Genomic DNA, 26451 nt, shown 5'->3' with positions numbered 1-26451 from the left:
AGTGTGTGTGGTAATATATACAGGTAGCAGTGTGTGGTAATATCTACAGGGAGCAGTGTGTGTGTCACTATCTACAGGGGGCAGTGTGTGTCACTATCTACAGGGGGAGTGTGTGGCACTATCTACAGGGGGCAGTGTGTGGCACTATCTACAGGGGGCAGTGTGTGGCACTATCTAAAGTGTGTGTGGCACTCTCTACAGGGGGGCTGTGTGTGGCACTCTCTACAGGGGGGCTGTGTGTGGCACTCTCTACAGGGGGGCTGTTTAAGGCACTGTCTACATGGGACTGTGTGTGTGTGGTACTTTCTTCAGGGGACTGTGTGTGTGTGTGGTGCTATCTACAGAGGACTATGTGTGGGGCTACCTGCAGGGGGGTGTGTGTATGTGGCTATCTGCATGGGGGCTGTGTGTGGCACTCTCTACAGGGGTGTGTGTGTGGAGCTATGTACAAGGGGTGTGTGTGTGGCGATATCTACAGGGCACTATTTGTGGCACTATGTTCAGGGGGTGTGTGTGGTGCTATCTACAAGGGTGTGTTTGTGTGTTGCACTCTGCAGGGGGGGTGGCATTATCTACAGGGGTGTGTGTGTCACTATCTACAGGGGGTTGTGTGTGGTGCTCTGCAGGGGGGGGGGGAGCTCTCTAAAGGGGGTGGTGTGGCGTTATCTACAGTGGGGTGTTCGGCGCTATCTACAGGGTGTGTATGTGTGTGTGGCGCTATCTACAGGGGGAGTGTGTGGCGCTATCTACAGGGGGAGTGTGTGGCGCTATCTACAGGGGGCTGTGTGATGGCTCTATCTAAAGGGTGTATGTGTGGCATTATCTACAGTGGGGTGTGTGTCACTATCTGCAGGGCTGTGTGTGTCGCTGTCTACAGGGGTGTTTGCGTGGCACTATCTATGGAGGGCTGTGTGTGTGACACTATTTACAGGGGGGGGGAGTGTGTGGCACTATGTACAGGTGGTTGTGTGTGCGGCACTATCTACGGGGGTTTTGTGTGGCGCTAACTACAGGGGTGTGTGTGGCACTCTGCAGGGGTGTGTGTGTGGCACTATCTACAGGGGATTTTGTGTGTGGCGCTATCTAAAGGGGGTGGTGTGGCGTTATCTACAGTGGGTTGTTCGGCGCTATCTACAGGGTGTGTATGTGTTTGGCACTATCTTCAGGGGGAGTGTGTGGCACCATCTACAGTGGGGTGTGCGACACTATCTGCAGGGGTGTGTGTGTCGCTATCTACAGGGTGTGTATGTGTGTTTGGCACTATCTTCAGGGGGAGTGTGTGGCACCATCTACAGTGGGGTGTGTGGCACTATCTATGGAGGTCTGTGTGTGTGGCACTATTTACAGGGGAGTGTGTGGCACTATCTACAGGGGTGTGTGTGTGTGTGTGTGTGTGTATCTACAGTGGGGTGTTCGGCGCTATCTACAGTGGGGTGTGTGTGTGTGTGTGTGTGTGTGTGTTTGTTTGGCACTATCTACAGGAGGGTGTGTGTGGCCCTATCTCTAAAAGGCGGTGTGTGTGGCATTATCTACAGTGGGGTGTGCGGCGCTATCTACGGAGGGCTGTCTATCTACAGGGGGGGTGTGAGGCACTATCTACAGGGTGTGAGTTTGGCACTATCTACAGGGGTGAGTGTATGTGTTTGGCACTATCTACAGTGGGGTGTGTGTGGCACCATGGACAGGGGGTTGTGTGTGGCACTATGTACAGGGGGTTGTGTGTGGCACTATGTACAGGGGGTTGTGTGTGGCACTATGTACAGGGGGTTGTGTGTGGCACTATGTACAGGGGGTTGTGTGTGGCACTATGTACAGGGGGTTGTGTGTGGTAATATCTACAGGGGGTTGTGGCGCTATCTACAAGAAACAGTGAGTGGCGCAATTTACAAGGGGCACTGAGTATGGCACTATCTACGCTGGTTTTTACGCTGCCAGTAGCGGTCAGCACATATCTTCTCGCCCTAGTGATAAAGTGAGACATCACCTGCCTGTAAACAACCACATACCCAGAGAGAGATACCGGCCACCATAATGGTTGTCAGCCAAACTAGTGCAGAATATTTGGTCTGTTTATTAATATGGAGAAATTCTGGGAAGCCACGCCCCATAACCCACATCCACCAGATAAGTCATGCCCATAAGCCACACCCACCAAAGAAGCCACATCCTAAGTGTCCCTGGGGAAAGAAATGTTGGCAACTATGTATCCAGAGCCAGAACTTTTTAATTTTCTGTCGATGGAGCGGAGTGAGGGCTTATTTTTTGTAGGACGAGTTGCAATTTTTTGATCACTTTTTAATATTTATTTTTTTTGGAGCTTCTAGTGTTTTTTTGGGGGTTTTTTTTTCTTGCATCGTTCACCGTGCGGGTAAATAACCTTTTATTATAATCCTTCTGTTCACGGATGCCGTGATACCAGTTATGTTTATTGTTTGTGTTCTTTACGTTCCTTTAAAGACAAATTGTGAAAAGGTTTTATTTTATATTTAATATTTTGTAGAGAACTAAACGCTTTATTTGAATATTTTTAGCAAATTGTATTACTCCCCTGGGGGACGTGAACTAGTGACGATTAGATCGCTGGTACAATACACTGTAATACTAATATCGCAGTATATCGTGATTAAGATTAAGGGGTTAATAGGAGCAGAAAGATGGCAGAATTTCATTACCCCCCAGGCTGCGATGACAACCATCTATACCCCGTGATCGTGTTGTGAGGGGCTGATGATCTGTCAGAGAGGACCCCCCCCCCTCTTTCTTACAGCTTAGATTCTGCAGTCGATATTGACCACGCCATCTAAGTAGTTAAATGCCCGGGGTCGGCGTTCCCTCAGGTCTCCAGCCTTTGCAGCAGGTGTCAGGTCTTCCCTATGTCACGTGAACAAGTCCTGAGCGGTAAATGTCCTGTGCAGGAAGGGGTTAAATGAGTAAAATACAAGTTTATACTGAATCTTATCCCACAAAACAATGTATCACTCTGCTCCGCTCCACCTGCGCTGTAACATAAGAGATCACACTGCATGTTCCCTCTATATAATGTCACCTCAGCTGCTGCAGAACCTCACAGTTCATATCAAACACTGACTGCATAGTGTGCACCACGTCTTGTGAGATGTCAGCAATGTCTCCGCAGTATCCGCCATGTGTCCGGATGTCAGGAGTCAGGTCTTCATTGTCTGGGGGGGAATTTCTTCATTTTACTCTTCTCACCTGAGAGATATGCCATAAATGTCTGATATATGGGGGTCCCAACTCTATGCGGAGAACGGGGTCCACCGACCCGCCTGGTGAGGTGATGACTACATCCAGGTGGAGAATGAATGGAGAGGTGACCACACATGTACACGACTCTCTCCATTCACTTGTATAGGAGGTCCAGAAACAGCCGAGCACGGCCACCCAGAGGTGGAGCCGCATCTATCAGACATTTCTGGCATATCCTGGGGAGAAAAGTCCGTGTTGGGAATACCCCTTTATTCCATGTGGTGACGGCTCTGAGAAGATGTTTCTCTCAATGATGAATAAGTGAGGTTCTGTATGTCACACATGATGTTGTCCCCTGTATGATCTCCATCTTCTCCTTTCTTCATAAAGACGTCTGCAGTACTAGATCCTCCAGTTCCTCCAGTTTTCTCATCTTCTCCACAACGTTCCTTCTCCTGAATGACCCACCAAGGATGGACAAGGACAGGAATGAGATGAGCAGAAGAATATTAGACTTCACCTTGGAGATCATCTACCTGTTGAGCGGAGAGGTAAACTTTTCTACATTATAGAACAAGGCACACATAGGGAAGGGACAATACATAATAGGAAGGAATAGGAAGAATCCAGTGTCCTGTATAACAGCGTCCAGACCTTCCAAGTGACATCAAGAAGCCACCAGCAGAAAAGCTGAAGATCTGCCACCAATATGGTCAGTTATGTGTCATGTCACCAATGCAGCAATAGTGATGTTGTAGAGCAATGAGAATGAAAAGGAGCCAGGAGGATCAGGATGACATCTATAGAAACATAGGAGATGACGGCAGGAGGAGAGCACATGGTCCATCTAGTCCGCCCAATATTATTACTTTTTAGTTTTGGCCTCGTTCTATTTTCTCAATGTCTTTTTGTAGGTGAGGTCTCCAGTATTACAGATGTGGGGTCACTAGAGCTCTATACAGCGGGGTCACAATCTCTCTCTCTCTACTGAGGGGGGAATACTGTGTTCAGTTCTCTAAGTGTCTCTCTCCATACACAGGAGTACACAATAGTGAAGAAGACATCGGGTGACTGTACGACTCCCATCATCCATGAGTCAGGAGGATGGAGCAGTAGTCAGAGCCCCATCACAGAGCCTCCCCCTCACTCCCGGATACATGAGAAGAAGATCTTAGAACTGATCTACAAGATGACGGAGCTGCTGACTGGAGAGGTGACACTGCTGGGAATGCTGGGAAATTCTACAGTAACGGCACTGGAGGTGTCTGGGTGATGACTGTATCATTGTGTGTGTCAGGTTCCTATAAGGTGTCAGGATGTCACTGTCTATTTCTCCATGGAGGAGTGGGAGTATCTAGAAGGACACAAGGATCTGTACGAGGAGGTCATGATGGAGGACTACCGGCCGCGCACATCACAAGGTAAGAAGATATAGATATTATATTTTGTTTGTTTATTTTTTGAAGTATTAATTTCGTCATGTGCAGTATATACAGACATGTGATTCCTGATCTCTGATCACACGTTCCTCGCTTTGCGGCAGTGCTGCACTAGGTTATGTTCACACGCAGAAGTTTCCATATTTCTGAATGCGGTTCTTTCTGCAGTAGGTACATGAATTTGTAGTAACCACGTTCAGATGAGTTGGACAATCACAGAAATTTCTGCCACCATTTCTCCATTTGGGAATAATACGAGGTCTGGAAGTTCTCAGTTATGAAGAAAGGCCATCAAAACTAAATGTATTTCCTGTTGAGAAGAGAAGGTTGAGGGGGAGGGGATATCTTTATATAAAAATGGAAACGTCCCTATAAAACAATGTAATAAATGATTATTTTCATGGACCCGCAGAGAACACGGGGTCACTGCTTACAATTAAAGGAAATGCAATTTCATCACAAAGTCCTAAAGCCGCACATCACTGTCCGAACCGTAAAGTCATGGAACCTGCTCCCACAGGATTTGGTAATGGTAAAGTGTGGCGAGAGATATAAGAAAGGGTTAAAGATCTTCCTTGTAAGACACAATACACAGGGTTACTGGTAGTAATGAGGAATGTGGATCCAGGGATCTGTCCGATTGTAAGTAACACAGGTTGAACAATGTGTGTGTGGAGATATAATTCTTTATTTATTTTACACTCCGTTACATTTTATTTTAAACATTTTATTGGAATGGAGTTTCAGGGGAATCGAACTCAAGAACAAGAGGAATCCAGCAGCAGGACGCTAGAAATGCAGAAGACCTGGTCAGGGTGGTCATGGACCGTTAAACTTTACTGTTAGGGTATGTTCACACGGCAGCGTCCGTTACGGCTGAAATTACAGTTCTGTTTTCAGGAGAAAACAGCACCGTAATTTCAGCCGTAATGGCATGTGCAGGCGTCTTTCGCTGCGTCCATTACGGACGTAATTGGAGCTGTTTTTCTATGGAGTCCATGGAAAACGGCTCCATTTACGTCTGAAGAAGTGACAGACACTTCTTTGACGCGGGCGTCTTTTTTACGTGCCGCCTTTTGACAGCGGCGAGTAAAAAAAATGACCGTCGGCACAGAAAATCGTAAGACCCATTCAAATGAATGGGCAGATGTTTGCCGACGCTTTTGAGCCGCATTTTCGGACGTAATTCGGGGCTAAAACGCCCGAGTTACGTCCGTATATAGTGTGTGTGAACTCAGCCTTACTGTGCAGGGAGAAGCTGCCGCTCATTACAAGCCGTTCTCCCTGCAGTAACACTACTGTCCGAGCTGTGCGCAGTACTTTTCCCCCTGCATGAGCACAGCTCCGGACAAGCAGTGAGAGGGTTAAAGAGCAACTTCCCTTGTATTATATTGTTGGGGTTCATGTGATTGTGAGTTGTGTAATATTACATACATATTAATTATGTGACCGCCCGCAGTGTTGTCCGGTGATATGAGCTGATTGTTGGATCTTTCAGCAGCAGGACCCATGGCGTACGGCTACTCTCTGGACCAGCCTCCTTTTTGAGAAGATTTGTCCAGTTAGAAGGATCCATTTAGTGTGGATGTGTCCGGTCTCTTATGTTCCTCTATCAGAGGGCAGTATAGGATCGGGGGGTAGACGCTGAGATCTGGGATATAATGTTTTCAATGACATCATTCAGTATTTTCATCTAAAGAACGGTATAAATACTGCAGGACTCATAGAAAGGCTGTGAGTCCTGCTTCCCCCGCCCACACAGGATGATTTTTCTTTGTCATCCTGCTCATAAAATCCGAGAGTTTGTCAGACGTTCCTGATGGGGTCAATGCCTGAGCTCCAAACAGACGTTCCTTACTTTACCTCCTGTCTGTGCTGAACATGTAAGGAGCGATGCTGGAAGGGTAAATATCAGCCCCCTGTCATTTGCGGTATGAGCTTCTAACCTTGTGTAAGGAGACCAGACGCCCTTAACCCCTTCAAGACACAGCCTGTTTTGGCCTTCAGGACACAGCCAATTTTTTCAAATCTGACATGTTTCACTTTATGTGGTAATAACTTCGGAATGCTTTTACCTATCCAAGCGATTCTGAGATTTTATTCTCGTGACACATTGGACTTTATGTTACTTGCAAAATTTGCTTGATACATTAAGTATTTAATTGTGAAAAACACCAAAATTTAGCGAAAAATTGCAAAAATTAGCATTTTTCTAAATTTATATGTATCTGCTTGTAAGACAGATAGTTATAACCCACAAAATTGTTGCTAATTAACATCCCCCATATGTCTACTTTAGATTGGCATCGTTTTTGGACATCCTTTTATTTTTCTATGACATCACAAGGCTTAGAACTTTAGCAGCAATTTCTCACATTTTCAAGAAAATTTCAAAAGGCTATTTTTACAGGGGCCAGTTCAGTTGTGAAGTGGATTTTAGGGCCTTATATATATTAGAAACCCTCTAAGTCACCCCATTTTAAAAACTTCACCCCTCAAAGTATTCAAAACAGCATTTAGAACGTTTCTTAACCCTTTAGATGTTTCACAGGAATTAAGGCAAAATAGATGTGAAATGTTCAAATTTCTTTATTTTTTTTTGCAGAAATTCATTTTTTATCTATTTTTTTTGTAACACAGAAAGTTTTACCCAAGAAACGCAACTCCATATCTATTGCCCAGATTCTGCAGTTTTTAGAAATACCCCACATGTGGCCCTAGTGCACTTATTGACTGAAGCACAGGCCTCAGAAACAAAGGAACACCTAGTGGATTTTGGGGCCTCCTTTTTATTAGAAAATATTTTAGGCTCCATGTCGGGTTTGAAAGGCTCTTGCGGCACCAAAACAGTGGAAATCCCCCAAAAGTGACCCCATTTTGGAAACTATACCCCTTGAGGAAATTATCTAGGGGTATAGTGAGCATTTTGACCCCGCAGGTTTTTTGCAGAAATTATTGGAAGTAGGCCGTGAAAATGAAAATCTACATTCTTTCAAAGAAAATGTAGGTTTAGCTAATTTTTTCTAAAGGACTAAGAGGAGAAAATGCACCACTACTTTTGTAAAGCAATTTCTCCCGAGTAAAACAATACCCCGCATGTGGTCATAAACGGCTGTTTGGACACACGGCGGAGCTTAGAAGGGAAAGACCGCCATTTGGCTTTTGGAGCTCAAATTTAGCAGGAATGGTTTGCGGAGACCACGTCGCATTTGCAAAGCCCCTAAGGGACCAAAACAGTGAAAACACCAAAAAAGTGACTCCATTTAGGAGACCACTCCTTGAAGAATCCATCTAGGGGTGTAGTGAGCATTTTGAACCCACAGGGGTTTCATAGATTTTATTAGAATTGGGCAGTGAAGATAAAAAAAATCCTTTTTTTACAATAAGACGTAGCTTTAGCTCAACATTTTTCATTTTCTCAACAAATAAAGGAATAAAAGAACCCCAACAGTTGTAAAGCAACTTCTCTGGAGTACGGCAATACCCCACTTGTGGTCATAAACTGCTGTTTGGGCATACGGCAAGGATCAGAAGAGAAGGAGTGCCATTTGGCTTTTGGAGCACAGATTTTGCTGGATTGGTTTCTTGACACCATGCCACTTTTGCAAAGCTCCTAAGGTACCAGTACAGTGGAAACTCCCCAAAAGTGACTCGATTCACGAAACTACACCCCTTGAGGAATTCATCTAGGGGTGTAGTGAGTATTTTGACCCCACAGGTGTTTCATAGATTTTATTAGAATTGGGTAGTGAAAATAAAAAAAAATCCTTTTTCTTCAATCAGACATAGTTTTAGCTGAAAATGTTTCATATTCTCAACAAATAAATGAAAAAAAGCACCCCAACACTTGTAAAGCAACTTCTCCTGTGTACGGCAATACAACATATGTGGTCATAAACTGATGTTTAGGCACAGAGTAGGGCTCAGAAGGGAAGGAGCGCCATTTGGCTTTTGGAGTACAGATTTTGCTGGATTGGTTTCTGGTCGCTATGTCGCATTTGCAAAGTCCCTGTGGGACCAAAACAGTGGATCCCCCGCCAGAAGTGACCCCATTTTGGAAACTACACCCCTCAAGGTATTCACATAGGGGTGTAGTGAGCATATTAACCCCACAGGTGATTGGCAGAAATTGGTGTGCACGCGATGTTGCAGAGTGAAAATGGTTTTTCAATAGATATGCCAATATGTGGCGCCCAGCTTGTGCCACTGGAGACACACACCCCAAAAATTGTTAAAAGGGTTTTCCCGGGTATGGCGATGCCATATATGTGGAAGTAAACTGCTGTTTGGGCACACTGTAGGGTTCAGAAGGGAGGTAGCGCCATTTGGCTTTTGGAGCGTGGATTTTGCTTGTAGTAGTTTTGTTTGGAGTCTTACTGGTGTTTCCGTTTATAATGTGGGGGTACATGTAAGGCGGGCTGGAGTATATAAGGGGCATAGTCAGGTGGTATAGTGGGGTAAAAAAACCCAATAAAATAATCCATAGATGTGTTACGCTGTGACACAATCCTTTCTGCACAGGCTGGTGTCGCACTAATAAATGGTCTTTACTTATTCCCCTTTTGGTCCACACTCCGCACCTTTGAAGTTTGGGGAATTTTGCTGGGTAGTGTTGTCCTGGTATAATACGGGCGCCCTCACTTCCAGCAGATATGTTTGGGCCCTCCCCTTCCTGGTTCCCTAATTTTAGGGGCCTTGATAATTCGCCACTTGAAACAGAAGAAATGTTCCCCTCAGGCCGGCACAACTGCATATTTTTTATTTCCTAACTTATTGGTGCCTTGACTAATTTTATTTTTTCATAGACGTAGTGGTATGACGGCTGGTTTTTTTTGTGTGACGAGCTGTAGTTTTTATTGGTACCATTTTGGGGTACATGCGACTTTTTGATCACTTGTTATCCTTTTTTTTTTTTGGGAGGCAAGGTGACCAAAAAACAGCAATTCTGGCATATTTTTTTAGTTATTTTTATACAGCATTCACCATGCGTTATAAATTACATGTTAGCTTTATTCTGCGGGTCAGTCCGATTCCGGTGATTCCTAATTTATAGCACTTTTTATGTTTTACAACTTTTTGCACAATAAAATAACTTTTGGAAAGAGAATGTATTTTTTCTGTCGCCATGTTGTGAGAGCCATAACGGTTTTAAATTTTTCGTTGATGGAGCTGTATGAGGGCTTGTTTTTAGCGAGACGAGATATCGTTTTTATAGACACCATTTTTGGGTACATGCGACTTTTTGATCACTTTTTATTTCAATTTTTGGAAGACAAAGTGACCAAAAAATAGCAATTATGTCAGTATTTTTTTTACGGCGTTCACTGTGCAGAATAAATAACATAATATTTTTATAGTTAAGGTCGTTACGGTCGCAGCGATACCAAATATGTATGGCTTTATTATTTTTTTCAATAATAAATGACTTGATAAGGGAAAAAGGGCGATTTGTGTTATTATTTGAAACTTTTATTGTATTTTTTACAACTTTTATTTTTTTTCACTTTGTTTTTACACTTTTCTTTAGTCCCACTAGGGGACTTGAAGGTCCAACTGTTTTTTTGATGTTCCAATACATTGCACTACCTATGTAGTGCAATGTATTAGAACTGTCAGTTGTTCACTGACAGCAAGCCGATCAGGCTCCGCCTCCGGGCGGGGCCTAATCGGCTAACGTAATGGCAGATAGGAAGCCATTGTTAGGCAACCTGTTGCCATAGTAGCAGTCGCCAGCCTTGCCATCGCATGGCAAGGCTGCCGATTGCATACAAACCGCTTAGATGCAGCGATTGCATTGAATCGCTGCATTGAAGGGGTTAATGGCAGGAATCGGAGCTAGCTCCGGTTCCTACCGATTAGATCGGGGTGTCCGCTGTAACATACAGCGGACACCCACTGCTGATGTCGCCGGCTCAGCTTCTGAGCCGGAAGCTGAGCCGGCGCCATCTTGCCGATGGTACCGGAAGCCTCCTGGGCCCCGCCGACGACTGGGCATAGGAGGATTCCGTTACTGGCGGACCGGGAGGTAAGTATCAGCCCTCCGATCGCCTTTGCAGCCACCAGCAACCCAGCGATCACGTTGCTGGGGTGCCGGTGGCTATAAACTCCTCACATGCTGCCATCTCTATTGAACGCAGCATGTGAGGGGTTAATCGGTCGGATCGGAGGCTAGCTCCGGTCCTGGCCGATACCTCAGGGTGCCAGCTGTAACATACAGCTGTCACCCGGCGGTGATGTCGCTGGCTCAGCTCCTGAGCCAGCTTCATCTCCATGACGTACAGTTACGTTGAGATGCGGGAAAAGGCCATCTCCCATGACGTAACTGTACGTGAAATGGCGGGAAGGGGTTAAGATTCTGTTCTGATTTAACTGTATTCTGTTAGGAAGTGTCTGTGTCTTTAAGATCGCCATGACTACTGATCTAGCTACTGGGCGGTTCTGTTTACTTCCTGAGCCTATCCCACTTCTCTGTCTTGTTCCTGTCAGGTGTAGGGTGGGGTATTTATACCTTGCCTCCTCCCTCTTTCTTTGCTTGTGAATTTTCTCCTTTCTTAGGTGTTGTGATCAAGCTCTCACTTACCCTGGTCACTAGAGTTTTGGACTTCTTGGAAACTAACCTCGGCTTGTCTCTCGTTAACCCCTTGTTTTACCGGTTTTGATTATCTGCTCCCAGCTGGTTCTGACCTCTGGTGTACCTGATTTCCACTAGCTCTGTTTTGGACTTTCTGTTTACCCTCTGGCTGTCTGGTTACCTGTTCAGGTGTAGCCTGCATTGCACTCCTTATCCAACACTGAACTCTGTTAGAACAACCTGGGTTCTGCACATCAAAAACCATCCAGCCTTGCGGTGGGCTCTGCCGAATACCTCAGAGTAGCCTTAGATTCTGTCGATCAGTGTTGTGACGGATTTGGGGTTGCGGTTTTATTTGCATGCTTACTGCCGACGGTCTCCAGCAGACTTTTTGGAATTGTGCAACCAGTGATTCTATAACATATTCGGGACGTGCAGTTGATTTTATACCATAATTAATAACATAGAAATACATTGATATCGAAACAGTAGAGGTTCACACCTTCTAAGAAACCTTGATCAACCAATAATAACTAAGGGAACCTGTCAGTAAGTTTGGAGCCACTAAACCACCAGCATACCGTTATACAACCGAGTCTAGTTTTCAATACCTGCCTACCTCATAAATGGACGTTAGGGAACAGTTAGTAAAGTAATTTACAACTTACTGAAAGGAGCTCGGGAGCGGCATCAGGCGCATAGGAAGCAGAGGACAGTTCATTGCGCATGCACAGTAAAGTGAGGTGTAGTGTCCTCTGCTTCATATGTGCATGCACCCGATGCTGCTGGACTTCTTCCGGTAAGTTGTAATTTACTTTACTAACCATTCCCTAAATGTCCTTTTTTTAGGTACTAAGGGAGAGGAGAAAGAGATACACGGCGCCACATAGTGCAATAAACGCGAGGGAGTACAAAGAGCAATCTAATGTAAGAAAATCGCTCACCTTAGGTAGTGGATACCGTTAAGTATCTCAAGAGCCAGAAAGCTGCTGCCAGATCCGTACACACGCAAAAAAAAATTTTTTTTGCTGTCAAAGCGGATCAATAATTGAGGAAAAAAGAGGACCAACGGCGCTGCTATAAAAGATGTCAGGGCAAGAGATAATAATTACTGTTTATTGAAAGAGGTAACGCGTTTCGATGCCGGACCGGCGTCTTCATCAGGCCTGATGAAGACGCCGGTCCGGCGTCGAAACGCGTAGCCTCTTTCAATAAACGGTAATTATTATCTCTTGCCCTGACATCTTTTATAGCAGCGCCGTTGGTCCTCTTTTTTTCCTCCATTATTGATTTTTCTTTTAGGTAGGCAGGTTTAGAACGCTAAACTCCAGCTTCATGATGGCATATTGGTGTTTTAGTGACTTCAAACCTACTAACCGGTTCCTTTTAAATGCTATGTACAGCTTTTTGAAGTAATTAATTTTTTTTATTGTTAATTTTCTTTCTCAATGCAAAATTAAGCAACTTTCTAAATAGTTCTTTTTAAAATTTCCTGCCATTTGGCTGCTGTAGTGTTTGTATAACTCCTGTAGACAGTTAATCTGCTGCAAATTCTAACTTTAATCCGTCAGTGCACTGCTCCTGGTGGCTGACTCAAGTGCTCTTCCACCTCCATTCTTTCAGTGTTAGAGATGGCAGCGGAGGATTGTACAGACAAGATCACACAAGCTGTTAGTATCGTAGTGAATATAAGGAGGAGAGCTCACAGGCTATCAAGGTGCTTTCTCTATACTCGGACCTGCTATGTACCACCCCCCCCCCCCCCAACAAACACTCCTATCTCTAACACTAAAAATAAGAAAGGAGGAGGGAGAGTGGTTGAGTCAGCCGCCAGCAGCAGTGGAGTGAGGGATTTGAGTTAGAATTTGCAGGAGACCAGCTGTCCACAGGAGTTACACAGACTCTACAGCAGCCAAGTGGTAGGAACTTTTTAATGAAGACTATTTAGAAAGCTGATTCATTTTACATTTAGGAACCAAATAAACAATAAACATAATTAGGTTGAAAGGTGTACATAGCCTGTAAGTAGTACAACATTAAATGACACCCGCTCATGATTAAAAGCCAGTAAATCATATGATCCTTCATTACTTCTTTTTTATTTTCAATCTCTGAAACTAAAGATAACAAGAAGTTGTGGCCCCATATCCTCAGTGCATTAGATCCAAACACGGATATTATCCAACAAAAGCTCCACCCAAAATGAAATGTGTTGAGAAAGCAAAATATTCTAATCCAAAAATGCAATAATAATTCTGAAGTTAATTTAATTATTCAAAATTCAGGCAAAATGGACCAAGTGGCTATTCCATAGTGAAGTTCTCCTACATTTCCCTCCTCTCATGATTCTATCACTCTTCATAAAAAAAGGTTTAGTAAACAACAAGGAGAAATTCTTCTCTTCTACTAACATTATTGCTTGATAAACAAAAAAAAGAGGGAGAGAGACGGCGCTCCTCTAAGGTGATAAAGTACAGATATGGTGGGTAAAAAGGTCAGGGGGTGATTTGGTAGGACTTACCTGATTAAGTTGTGCAAGATTGTCAGCACAACTTTACTTTGTTGCTTGTCAGGTGCTTTTCCACCTTTTGATCTCGTTCACACTGTGCTAGCCTCTGGAGCTGAACCACGATGGATGTCTCCGACACTGGAGCCTCTTTCTCGTGGTCTTTTTGAATGAAGAAACGTTGGAAGAAAAATGCTCCTTTCACCGGGCGCTCTAGTGTGAGTAGTTTGCTGATTCCACTGAGTCATTAGTATGGACTAAAAGGATTATTGGAGAACAAGTTATAAATATAGTAAAAGAATTTGCTGCAACTCGTTTCAACCTCGTACCGAGGTCTTCGTCAGGCATCTAAAATTTAAAGCAAGCATCATCTTAAATAACCATGTCATGTGGTTCACGTCCAGATCAACCTGTCAAGGTTAGAGTTCGTTGTGGGAGTTTCATTACAGGTATATTGTTTTTTTTTTCTTTTTTGTATTATGAAGTTTCTATGTTTAATACTTCATTTTATTTCGTTTAGTTTAGTTTTAAACCTGTGCTGATGCCGATGATGGTGTTCAATTAGCAGTATTTGTTTAGATAAATAATAATGCTTTTTTTTTTTTTAAATAAAAATGTATGTAAATACGGAAATGGCTAGATGTCTGCAAAAATGTACGTATTTCTTCTCAGTTGGTATCTCATTTCTATCATGTGATTTTATATTGTGTAATCTCTGTATTTTATGTTGCGATAGATTACATTTTTATGTCGCTATTGGGATCGCAACTGTCATTTAATCTTGCTGGTTCACCTTCATAGGTTTTAAATCGCCGGAAATATAGCTCCGGCATTTGACTTCACGTCGGAAAAGGTATCTAAACAAATACTGCTAATTGAACACCATCATCGGCATCAGCACAGGTTTAAAACGAAACTAAACGAAATAAAATGAAGTATTAAACATAGAAACTTCATAATACAAAAAAGAAAGAAAAACAATGCATACGTACCTGTAATGAAACTCCCACAACGAACTCTAACCTTGACAGGTTCACCTTCATAGGTTTTAAATCGCCGGAAATATTGCTCCGGCATTTGACTGCACGTCGGAAAAGGTATTTTTGATTAGAGATTCTGTATCTGGTTTCATAATTTGTCTCTAGTGGTTAGTTTAGTTAGATTTACCCTCCATTGGGGATATATTAGATGAATATTATTACATTGTTTTCTTTAAGAGACGGTACTTGTGTCACTGGTAATTTGTGTATCAGTCTATAATTTTTGCTTTATTTTGAACAATTCGTAGGTTCAGATTGTTTTTGTTCAGATCTTCCATTTTTTAGTTAATTTTCTTTATTTTACTATATTAATTTAGACTGAATCTATTTTCTCGTTGAGTCCATTTGGACTCAGAGATTCAAATTTGAAGATCCAAAAGGATTCACGTTTGTTCAAAGTAGAAATTCTATTATTTATTTTTGAATTTATTTGTTCGACTGGAGAAATTTTTATGATATTGAACTTTGATTTATGGTTTTGTAGCAAATGTCTCGATAGGCTGTGTTTCAGAAATCCGTTTTTGGTATTAAAACGGTGACCATTCAATCTACTTCTCAGTGTCTGTTTAGTTCTGACAATATATTGTAGTCCACATTCACATTCAATCATATATATATTACATGATCGGTTACACAGTTCATAAAAGTATCAGTTTGGAATGTTTTTCTTTTGTTACATTAGACATAACTTCTTTTTTTCCTGCATTTATACTTAAACAACATAAGCCGTTTCTTTTTCCACATTTGAAAATACCTGTGGGTTTCGGAAGATGGCTAGAGATGGAGTTGGAGGTTTTTGTCCTCAATCTACTCGGTGCCAATATATTTTTGATCGTTCTCCCTCGACGAAATGTTATGCCTGCATTTGAAGGAATGATCTTATTCAAAATTAGGTCACTTTGGAGGATACCCCAGTGTTTTTGTAAAGAACCTCGAATGATGTTGTGATCATAATTATAAATTGTTATGAAATTGCTGGAATAGTCCTTCATCGGGGCTCCTTTATTGTGTTATTAAATGATCTTTTTCTATGAGACATGTTTCTGGGGAGGTAACTAAATTTTTCTGAAATGCGTGTTTGAGGTTTGAAGGATAACCTTTCTCTTCAAATCTTTCTTTGAGAATTTTTGATTGATCTTTATATGCTTCTGTCGATGAACAATTCTTTCTTATCCTTCTGTACTGGCTATGTGGAATGTTTGTTGTCCATCTTAAATAGTGTGCACTTTTGAAATTCAAGAAACTGTTTTTGTATACATCCTTGAAATGTGTTTTTGTTGTAAATTTGTTAATAAAATGACTCATTTCTAGATCTAAAAATACAATATTTTCTTTAGATATGCTCGGGGTGAATTGAATTCCCCATGTGTTGTTATTTAAAGTGTTTACAAAGCAGTTGGCTTCTTCATGCGTACCAGACCATATAAAAAAAGAGATCGTCAATATATCTACGATAGTAGACTATGTTGTTTCTATACAAGTGCTCGTTCTCTATATTTTGGGATTCAAAATGCCGCATAAACAAATTGGTGTAGCTTGGGGCTACTCGTGTCCCCATTGCCGTGCCCCTTATATGCTTGTACAGTTTTGAGTTGTGTTTGAAGATATTGTGGGTGAGAATAAAATGTAGTCCTTTCAGTAGAAAGGCATTTTGTTTCTTTGGTAGCATGCCGTTATTTTCTAAAAAGAATTGAGTCGCCTTTATTCCAAGGGTATGATCTATATTGGAATACAGAGAAGTTACGTCTAGGGTCATCAGGATGTAGTTTTCTTTTCAATTGTACTTTTGAAGATCTCTAATTAAACTCGTGGAGTCTTTGAGATAGGATGGTAATTTGATAACAAGGTTTTGCAGGTGTAAATCAATATAATGTGAAAGTTGGCTAGTAAGTGAATTTATGCCCGATATTATAATTTTGGGCAAGTGATAGAAGAATAGTATTTCCGGATTTGTTGTTGTTAGAAATGATTTTTCTGTTTTATTTATAATACCTTCTTCGAAATGTATTTTTATTAGATTTAGGAATTCCTTCTCGTATCGATCTGTAGGATCAGACTTTAATGTTTCATAATATTTTGTGTCAGATAGTATTCTATCTGCTTCTTGAACATAAACCTCTCGGTCTTGTATCACAATTCCTCCTCCCTTATCTGCTGATTTTATTACTATGTTTTTGTTGTTTTGCAAATCTTTCAGTGATTTTTTTTTTTTTCCTCCACTTTGTTGAGATTACTTTGACTGGGTACTATTTTCCTATTAATGTTTTTCATATCATTTGAAACTAATGTATAGAATGTTTCGAGGAAATTGCCTCTGTGGTGTAATGGATAAAAACTTGATTTGCCCTTTACTGCGTGGTGTGTGTAGGGATCTTCTGAATTGATTCTATTTTCCATCTGTTTAGGCTTCCCAGCTTCGATGGCAAAATGACGTTGTAATGTGACTTTTCTAATAAAAATTATTGAGGTCTAAAAATAATTGGAATTCATCTGCTTGTTGCGTTGGGCAGAATGATAATCCTTTGGCAAAGAGGTTTGTCTCTTCCTCTTTGAGGGTGTATTTGGATAAATAAACATTATTGTATTATCTGCCATATACATTGGCACCGTACTATTCATAGTTGATACACATATTTTACTGGCCCATAGGATTATTTTAATACTTTTGTATATCAGAAATCTTATGGCCAAACCGTGAACCATTACCTGAGGAGTCTCACTGAACCATCTTTTTATCCTTCGTATAGTATAGCGTAGTACACTACACTATTCCTTCCAGCGGGGTCCAGTAAAAAACATGTACCCTAAACATTTACTTTTTTTGCAATGGGAGCCTATAGCTGGCAGATGGCACTATATGCCATCCGTCACAGGACTCTGTTAAACGGATAAGGTGAGAAGATCCAGTGATTTTACTGAACAGTTCTCACTGCAGCTTCCCTGGGAGAACTCAATCCTTGCAATACTGTGTATCTCTGCCTCCAAGGATCGGAAGAGGGATAGGCTTGACCTGAGCTTGCTCCTTGAATAACCTTCTCTAGAACAGAGGCAATAGAGCCTGCAGTGTGCATGGTGGATGTGATCCCTTTCTCCTCGCCACACCAGCACAGCAGTATATATCGTGCCCCCGACTCATGCTTAGTCATGTCCACCTAGGTGTGCTCGTGCTGCAGACAAGAACACTCCCCACTTCCGGCCTGTACCTCATAGCTGGGCACAATACATACTCCCCGAATGAGGTGGCTGCAAGAGGGGAACAAACGACAATACATACAGCATAACAGGCATTGTTTCTATGAACTATACATAGTATATGGGGAACAAGGAGGTGTATGGAAGAGGTGAAGGCGAGGTGCGGTGATCACTGTTTACCTCTGTTACACTGACTGCATCTTCCGCATGGGAGTAGTAAAAATCACCCTTTTTCCCCTATACCGTGTATTGTTCAGTGAAGCTCTGCCTGCGGGGGGAAAGGGGCTGCATAGGCAACGTGTCTCATTGTAAGTCTATACAGTGAGATACGTTGCAGCCTTCCGTGGAAGGTATATGTTGGGAGTCCTACTGACGTGTAACTCTGACAGAAGGCTCAAAACTAGTTTTGAACAGAGCCTAAGATATACACCCATCAGCCATGACATTAAAACCACCTTCCTAATATTGTGTATTTCCCCTTCGTGCCAACAAAACAGCTCTGATTCATCGAGGCATAGAACTCCACAAGACCTCTGAAGATTTCTGTTGTATCTGGCACCAAGACGTTAGCAGCAGATCCTTTAAGTCCTGTAAATTGTGAGTCCTCCAAGGATTGGACTTGTTTTACCAGCGCGTCCTACAGAGGATCGATCGGATTGAAATCTGGGGAATTTGTCAACACCTTGAGCACTGAACACTATGAAGTTCGTGAACTCTTTGTCATGTTCTTCAAACCGTTGTCATGTCCTCAGGTGGGTGCATACGTAGGGGCCCAACCCAGTATGCTATAAAGAAGGTACAATACACACCAACGGGAGTAATTTTCAAGGTAGATCAGTCATATCCTTGACCTTCCTCAGGCACTGTAGTATGCTGGTTCCTGTGAAATGGTGCTTGTGTAGATGCTCTGGACGCAATGAGAGGCGCTTTTGCAAAATGGTGCTTGTGTAGACGCGGCTGGCCACAATGAGAGCCGCTCTGTGTGTTCCGACACCTTTCCATCCTAGCCAGCATTATGTTTTTGAACAGTTTGTTCTGCAGTAGTTCTCCTGTGGGACCGGACCAGCCGGGCTGGCCTTTCTTCCCCACGCAGATCAATGACCGTGTCACCAGTTGTCCTTTCTTGGACCACTTTTGATAGGTACTAACCACTGCATACTAGGAACACCCCACAAGACCTTCCATTTTGGAGATGCTCTGACCCAGTCGTCTAGCCATCACAATTTGGCTCTTGTCAAAGTCGCCCAGATTCTTTTGCCTCCCCATGTTTCCAACACATTAACTTTTAAAACTGTTAATTTTCTGCCAAATATCTCCTCCCTTGTCAGGCGCCATTGTCACAAGATCATCAATGTGCTTCACTTTACCTGTCAGTGGTTTTAATGTTATGGCTGATTATTGTATATATTGAGGAGAACAGTGTGAATCGTCTTCATTTAACCCGTTGGTGACCGCCAATACGCCTTTTCACGGCGGCCACTAACGGGCTTTATTCTGATGCATATTCCTTTTTACGGCACTGCATCAGAATAAAGTAAAAAGAGCAGGGAGCTGTCATATCTCCCTGCTCTCAGCTGCCAGAGGCAGCTGAGGGTTGGGGGCGTCCCTGCTCTGTTGGGTGAGATCGATATTAGTATCGATCTCACCCGTTTAACCCTTCAGAAGCGGTGCGCAATAGCGTGCACCGCATCTGAGTGGTTTTTGGAGAGAGGGAGGGAGCTCCCTCTCAACCCACTGACACCCGGCGATAAGATCGCCGAGTGTCTGTCTCCAACGGCAGCCGGGGGCCTAATAAAGGCCCCCAGGTCTGCCTGTAGCGAATGCCTGCTAGATCATGAAAAGTATTGCAGTGTATTATAATAGCGATCGGATGATCGCATATTAAAGTCCCGTAGTGAGACTAGTAAAAAAGTTTCAAAAAAGTTTAATAAAGTTACTGAAAAAAAAAAAATGAAAAACCCACTTTTTCCTCTTACAAAAAACAAAATAAAGTAAAAAAGTTACGCATATTTGGTATCGCCGCGTCCATAACGACCCCGACTATAAAGCTATTACATTACTTAATCCGCACGGTGAACGCCGTAAAAAATGTAATAAAAAACGATTTTTTCTGTGAATCCCGACTTTAAAAAAATGTGATTAAAAAGTGATCAAAAAGTCGCATCTACTCCAAAATGTTACCAATAAAAACTACAAGTCTTCCCGCAAAAAAAGCCCTCATACAACTGCATCGGCGAAAAAATAAAAACGTTACAGCTCTTCAAATATGGAGACACAAAACCAAATAATTTTGAAAAAAAAGCGTTTTTACTGTGTAAAAGTAGTAAAACATACAAAATCTACGGTAAACGGCGTAGATTTAGGACGCAAAAAAGAGTGGCAAAATTTCCGTTTTTGTTTTTTTTTCTATTCCCACCCAAAAAAAAGTTAAATAATGTTAATCAATAAATAATATGTACCTCAAAATGGTGCTATTAAAAAATACAACTTGTCCCGCAAAAAACAAGACCTTATACAGCTATGTAGACGCAAAAATAAAAAAGTTATAGCTCTTGGAATGCGACGATGGAAAAACGTAAAAAATAGCTTGGTCATTAAAGAGGCTCTGTCACCAGATTTTGCAACTTCTATCTGCTATTGCAGCAGATCGGCGCTGCAATGTAGATTACAGTAACGTTTTCATTTTTAAAAAACGAGCATTTTTGGCCAAGTTATGACCATTTTTGTAGTTATGCAAATGAGGCTTGCAAAAGTCCAAGTGGGTGTGTTTAAAAATAAAAGTCCAAGTGGGCGTGTATTATGTGCGTACATCGGGGCGTTTTTAATACTTTTACTAGCTGGGCGTTCTGATGAGAAGTATCATCCACTTCTCTTCAGAACGCCCAGATTCTGGCAGTGCAGACACAGCGTGTTCTCGAGAGATCACGCTGTGACGTCACTCACAGGTCCTGCATTGTGTCGGACGAGCGAGGACACATCGGCACCAGAGGCTACAGTTGATTCTGCAGCAGCATCAGCGTTTGCAGGTAAGTCGATGTAGCTATTTACCTGCAAACGCTGATGCTGCTGCAGAATCAACTGTAGCCTCTGGTGCTGATGTGGCCGACACGATGCAGGACCTGGGGCAGGAAGTGAGTGACGTCACAGATCTGCACTGCCAGAAGCTGGGCGTTCTGAAGAGAAGTGGATGATACTTCTCGTCAGAATGCCCAGCTAGTAAAAGAAGTAAAAACGCCCCGATGTACGCACATAATACACGCCCAGTTGGACTTTTGCAAGCCTCATTTGCTAAAATACAAAAATGGTCATAACTTGGCCAAAAATGCTCGTTTTAAAAAAATAAAAACGTTACTGTAATCTACATTGCAGCGCCGATCTGCTGCAATAGCAGATAGGGGTTGCAAATTCTGGTGACAGAGCCTCTTTAACTAAATGTAATCATATATTTTTATTTTCTCATTCTTCATAACCGCACCAGGTAAAAGGAAACTTGGTGTTATAAAACCGTAGAGCTTCCTCCAACACCTCAGTGGTTTCCCATCCCTTGTGGAGAGAAAACTTGGAGTAGTTGTTTTCCTTAATACAGGTACTTTGTGTGACTAATAAAAGATAAGTGTCTTCACTGTGGGTTCCCTCTCTTGAAATATAGAATTCCCTAATAAGCAGAGGTGTCATTGTTCCATGGCGTACCAGGGCACTTTTTTCTTTGGTTGGCAGGGAGCTCTTAATAAATATCCTCTGCAAATATCCTTTAAACTGTATCTGCAATTCTCAGGACGCGACCTTTTAGACTTTGATTATTTAAACATGGAATTGCAGATGTAGAGGGAAGTGTGTGATATATAGACAGATATACAGTAGTCATGTATTCAGTCACTGTGTGTTTCCAACAGATGAATCCAGTAGAAGAAATCCACCAGAGAGATGTCCCTGTCCTCTGTATTCCCAGGACTGTCCAGAGGAAAGTCACAATGCCCCAGAGAATCATCAGGTAGATGGCGCTAAGCTTTCTTTAAAATATATCTATAAAGCTGCGGGGGGGGGCATGTGCCCTGGGCACAAATAGGAAAGAAGGTAGGGGGGCGCCGGGCTGGGCAGCACGGGCATAGTTGCCATCAATCCTGAATTTGCCGGGAGAGTCCCAGATTTACCGAGACGTGTCCCGGCAACTGCCATGTTCAATTGTATCTGCGTCCTCAGGGCGCAGATACAATTGAATATTATGGCAGAGCAGGAATCTATCCCTGCTCTGCCATTCACTACTCCTGGAGCGGAATTCCTGGCCAGAGAGTTGCCGATGCTTTGGCCAGGTATTCCGCTCCTAAAGGGAGCCCCTGACACCCCTGTCCATATATGGACAGTGACATTAGGGACTCCTCCTGGAGTAAAAACCCCGGCCAGATCGTTGAAAACACTCTGGCCAAGGATTCCGCTCTTGGAGAAGCCCCTGACGTCACTATCCATATATGGACAGTGACGTCAGGGGCTCCTCCAGACAGAGCAGGGATTCCACTACTAAAGGGAGCCCCAATGGCGCTATCTACAGGGAGGGAGTATAGCACTATCTACAAGGGAGGTGTTTGGCACTATCTACAGTGGGGAGTGTGGCATTATCTACAGAGGAGCTGTGTGGCATTATCTACAGAGGAGCTGTGTGGCATTATCTACAGAGGAGCTGTGTGGCAGTATCTACAGAGGAGCTGTGTGGCAGTATCTACAAGGGAGGCTGTGTGGCAGTATCTACAACGGGGGTGTGGCATTATCTACAGGGGGGGTGTTTGGCACTATCTACAAGGGGGGTGTAGTACTATCTACTAGGGGTGTCTGGCAGTATCTACAAGGGGAGCGGTGTGGTAGGATCTGCAAGTAGGGGCTGTTTTTATAGCAGTATCTACAAGGGGGGGTGTGGCAGTATCTACAGGGGGGGGTAGAAATAAAGTACTATGCACACCAATATGGAGTTATTTATCCAAACAAATTATTTATTTATAGCCAGTGACAGTGCGACACTTTGGTCAATACCATGACCTTCCTCAGGAACTATAGAATTAACAACATTTATATAAGTATAGATTCCGTAATAAGTGGTACAGAATGTCCTCAGTAACAATAAAATCAATTATGTACAGATCACAGATGTATATAAATCTTCATATGAAGCAATATCAGTAGTAAGTGAGTACTGTAAGATCTATGTGACACAGGTTACTGTAGTTCAAACAAATAATGAAAACAAGAAAGAAAGAAAGAAAGAAAGAAAAAGTTTTCACTGAGTAAAACACACATTGTAGATGTGTATAGTAATCATCTGAAAAGGTGGTAAAGGAAAATACAGGCAAACTAAGAGATATATAGACCAGTATATATAGTGGACAAGTAACAGTGGATGGATCTAGGTATAGAAAGTCTGGTTGATAGTATAGAGATGTAGAGATGTGTTATCAAATGAACCACTTAATTATTTTTAAGTCTGCAAAAAAATTGGTAGTAGTTAGTATAGATGATATAGCTAGAATTTTTTTGCAGACTTAAAATCATTGTTCAAGGTTTCTCTGGAAGAAAAATACACTACATACCCATGTATCCTTTCAACCTGACATGGTTCCTCCTAGATGACGTACAGTCCGATTCTATATCCCTCCAATCATCTCTGAATAGATCTAATACTTCCATGCACTCACTCCTGCACTATTATCTCTCTACTACACAAACAAACATTTAGCAACAACATGTTTGAACTGACATTAATTTGTCTTACCTTCTAGTCAGCTGGTACTCCCAGCACTGTGGTTTTCTTCTCCCCGTTCTAACTTAGGCAATATGAAAATTAGCCATGTGTACACACACAGGCTACGAGCAGCACGTTGCATATAGCTATGACAACTTCCGGTCTGAAAGACAACATCCGGTCATGGTGCGTTTCACATGTGCGTTCCAAGCACGCCATGTGACTGCACAGCTGGATACATAACAGAGGGGTTTTCTGACATTCCTGTAGCGCCACACTATAGCGGTTACCCGCCAAGCTTACAGCGCCATCCACGCAGGATAAAGCATTGACGAAAGGTAAATTCCCTATACATAATTATGTGGTTCATTTGATAACACATCTCTATACTATGGACCAGACTTTCTATACCTAGATCCATCCACTGTTACTTGTCAACTATATATACTGGTCTATATATCTCTTGGTCTGCCTGTATTTTCCTTTTCCACCTTTTCAGATGATTACTATACATTGCTAATTATTACACATTTACCACCAGCATTTTGTTATTGAACATTTATGTCTTGTCTGATGACCGGCAACCTCTCCTTGCAATGTAAGATTTTTTTTCTGTACAAAACGCACTGTTCTATGCATAGCTGAAAATCTACAATGTGTGTTTTACTCAGTGAAAACGTTACTTTTTTCTTTCTTGTTTTCATTATTTGTTTGAACTACAGTAACCTGTGTCACATAGATCTTACAGTACTCACTTACTACTGATATTGCTTCATATGAAGATTTATATACATCTGTGATCTGTACATAATTGATTTTATTGTTACTGATGACATTCTGTACCACTTATTACGGAATCTATACTTCTATAAATTTTGTTAATTCTATAGTGCCTGAGGAAGGTCATGGTATTGACCGAAACGTCGCACTGTCACTGGCTATAAATAAATAAATTATTTGTTTGGATAAATAACTCCATATTGGTGTGCATAGTACTTTTTCTCTATTGGATCGGGTTAGCCCCCTACTAATGCACCCACACCATTACCTAAGTCTATCCGAACCTTGTAACTACAGGGGTGGGTGACACTATCTACGAGAGAAGGCTGTTCATTATGTCACCATGTAGTCTCATTAGCCTCCGTTATACAATCTGTTGTAGTCCGGCACTGACCTCTTTAAATTATTCTATTTTCATTTATTGTTCTGGTAACTCCCTTCTAGAATTTATATCGCTTGTAAAATGTACGATGTAAAATACTCGAGTTACTTATATAAATGACACCTCATTGATTGGTAGAGAAAGCAATGATGGCGAGGTAGAAAGAGATGTTGGGGGCGGGGGGGGCAAACTGAATCTTTGCCCCGTGTGCTGGAGAACCAAACTACAACTCTGCTATAAAGTCATTGAACCCAGTTTCATTTTACATTTTTTCTTTTTTGTCTGTTTAGGGTGAAGATCTGATTCATATTAAGGTTGAAGTTAAAGATGAAGCACAAGAGGAGACGGATGTAATGGCTGATCAGCAGTGTAAGAGGGGGGGGGGGACTTTCATTCGTTGTAAAGACAAACCTGTTTTGAGGGTCACCTAGATACTATTCACTGCCTGATAGAACGATTAAAAATAAATTTTATTATTAAATTGATAAAAGATATGGCTCAACCAGCCATTATTCCAGAAACAGGCAAAAGCAAGTGATTGGCGACAGTAGAGGTGTACCAGAGTGAACGAAGTTTCTCAAACACTCCAGGACCACCCTCCCTGCTTATTGTATAGTATTTCGCTACACCCTTGCCAATAGATAACAATCTATCCAGATCCAACGCGTTTCAGCAACACATCAAGAGTGATGCCTCATCAGGGATTACTAGATAGCAAGTTCAATTAGAATTGTTAGATTTCAAAAAGCTGGATAGCACTGTATATGTGCAGATTTTAGCCTCCAGACGCGTGAACGGCTCTGATACAATGACCGCACACGCGCCCGGGAAGCTGCAGGCTTATACGATTGAGAGCCCGCCCTCATTCCAATCGTCACCGGGGCACCCGCCAATCCGCATGTAACACGCACATTGTGACGTGCCGGAGGCGGCGCCTCACGATACAGACGACCAATGAGGGTATCTGGACGACAAGCGTCCATAGTTACTTAGGGGACGCTAGACGCGGCTCCTAAACTGCTGTCAACATCAAAAAACAAGGAATGGATCAAGAACGAATGTCCCTCCTATCACACATAGCACCGTCCCCAAACAAGCGGGGCAGTGTGAGGTGGAAGAGATATGTATCACGGGAGTCGTCAAGAGGAGACTGACCCCCAGTAATTCCATAGTTGCCTAGCAACTTATCGTTACCCTACTAGCCAGGGATCAGACTCAGATAGAGGATGGATATAGCCCATTATCCCAAGGATTCTGCATAGCAGTCCTATACGAGCATCCTCCCAAAAACGGAGGATGCCCGGCAGAGGAGAAACTCCCATACATGGTCGCTCCCTTTACTTGGGTCAAGGACTTGAATCTTTTTGCTAGAAAATTGAAATGGAAAAAGTTTTTTAAAATGCATAATAAACGACAATGTCTTGAGCTGGGCATCATGGAGGAAGATCTCCCACATTTTAGACTATTGGAGGGTTTGTGGGAGGAGGGTCACAGGGAGGAGGGCAAGGGCCCATTTACCGAATTACGGGTTCCATCTACAAAATATGCACCCCTAAGTGACAACACACCGATTTGATGTCTTTGTGAAGGTGGTTGAGGATCAGCT

General features: G+C 42.5%; 1 protein-coding gene across 1 annotated transcript in view; it reads left to right on the top strand.

The window, feature by feature from the left end:
* The first annotated feature begins 4552 nt into the window (after positions 1 to 4552).
* LOC142698912 (uncharacterized) overlaps positions 4553 to 26451 on the top strand; it is a 37479-nt gene continuing 15580 nt past the window's right edge. Inside the window, exons 1-3 of the mRNA XM_075847935.1 lie at positions 4553 to 4628; positions 21849 to 21946; positions 25136 to 25214. Coding sequence (XP_075704050.1) covers positions 4595 to 4628; positions 21849 to 21946; positions 25136 to 25214 — 211 coding nt within the window. The 5' untranslated portion in view covers positions 4553 to 4594. The remainder of the gene's footprint in view (positions 4629 to 21848; positions 21947 to 25135; positions 25215 to 26451) is intronic.

Source organism: Rhinoderma darwinii, unplaced genomic scaffold, assembly GCF_050947455.1.
Source record: "Rhinoderma darwinii isolate aRhiDar2 unplaced genomic scaffold, aRhiDar2.hap1 Scaffold_1055, whole genome shotgun sequence".
Classification (NCBI taxonomy): Eukaryota; Metazoa; Chordata; class Amphibia; order Anura; family Rhinodermatidae; genus Rhinoderma; species Rhinoderma darwinii.
This window is presented reverse-complemented; position numbering and strand designations above follow the sequence as displayed.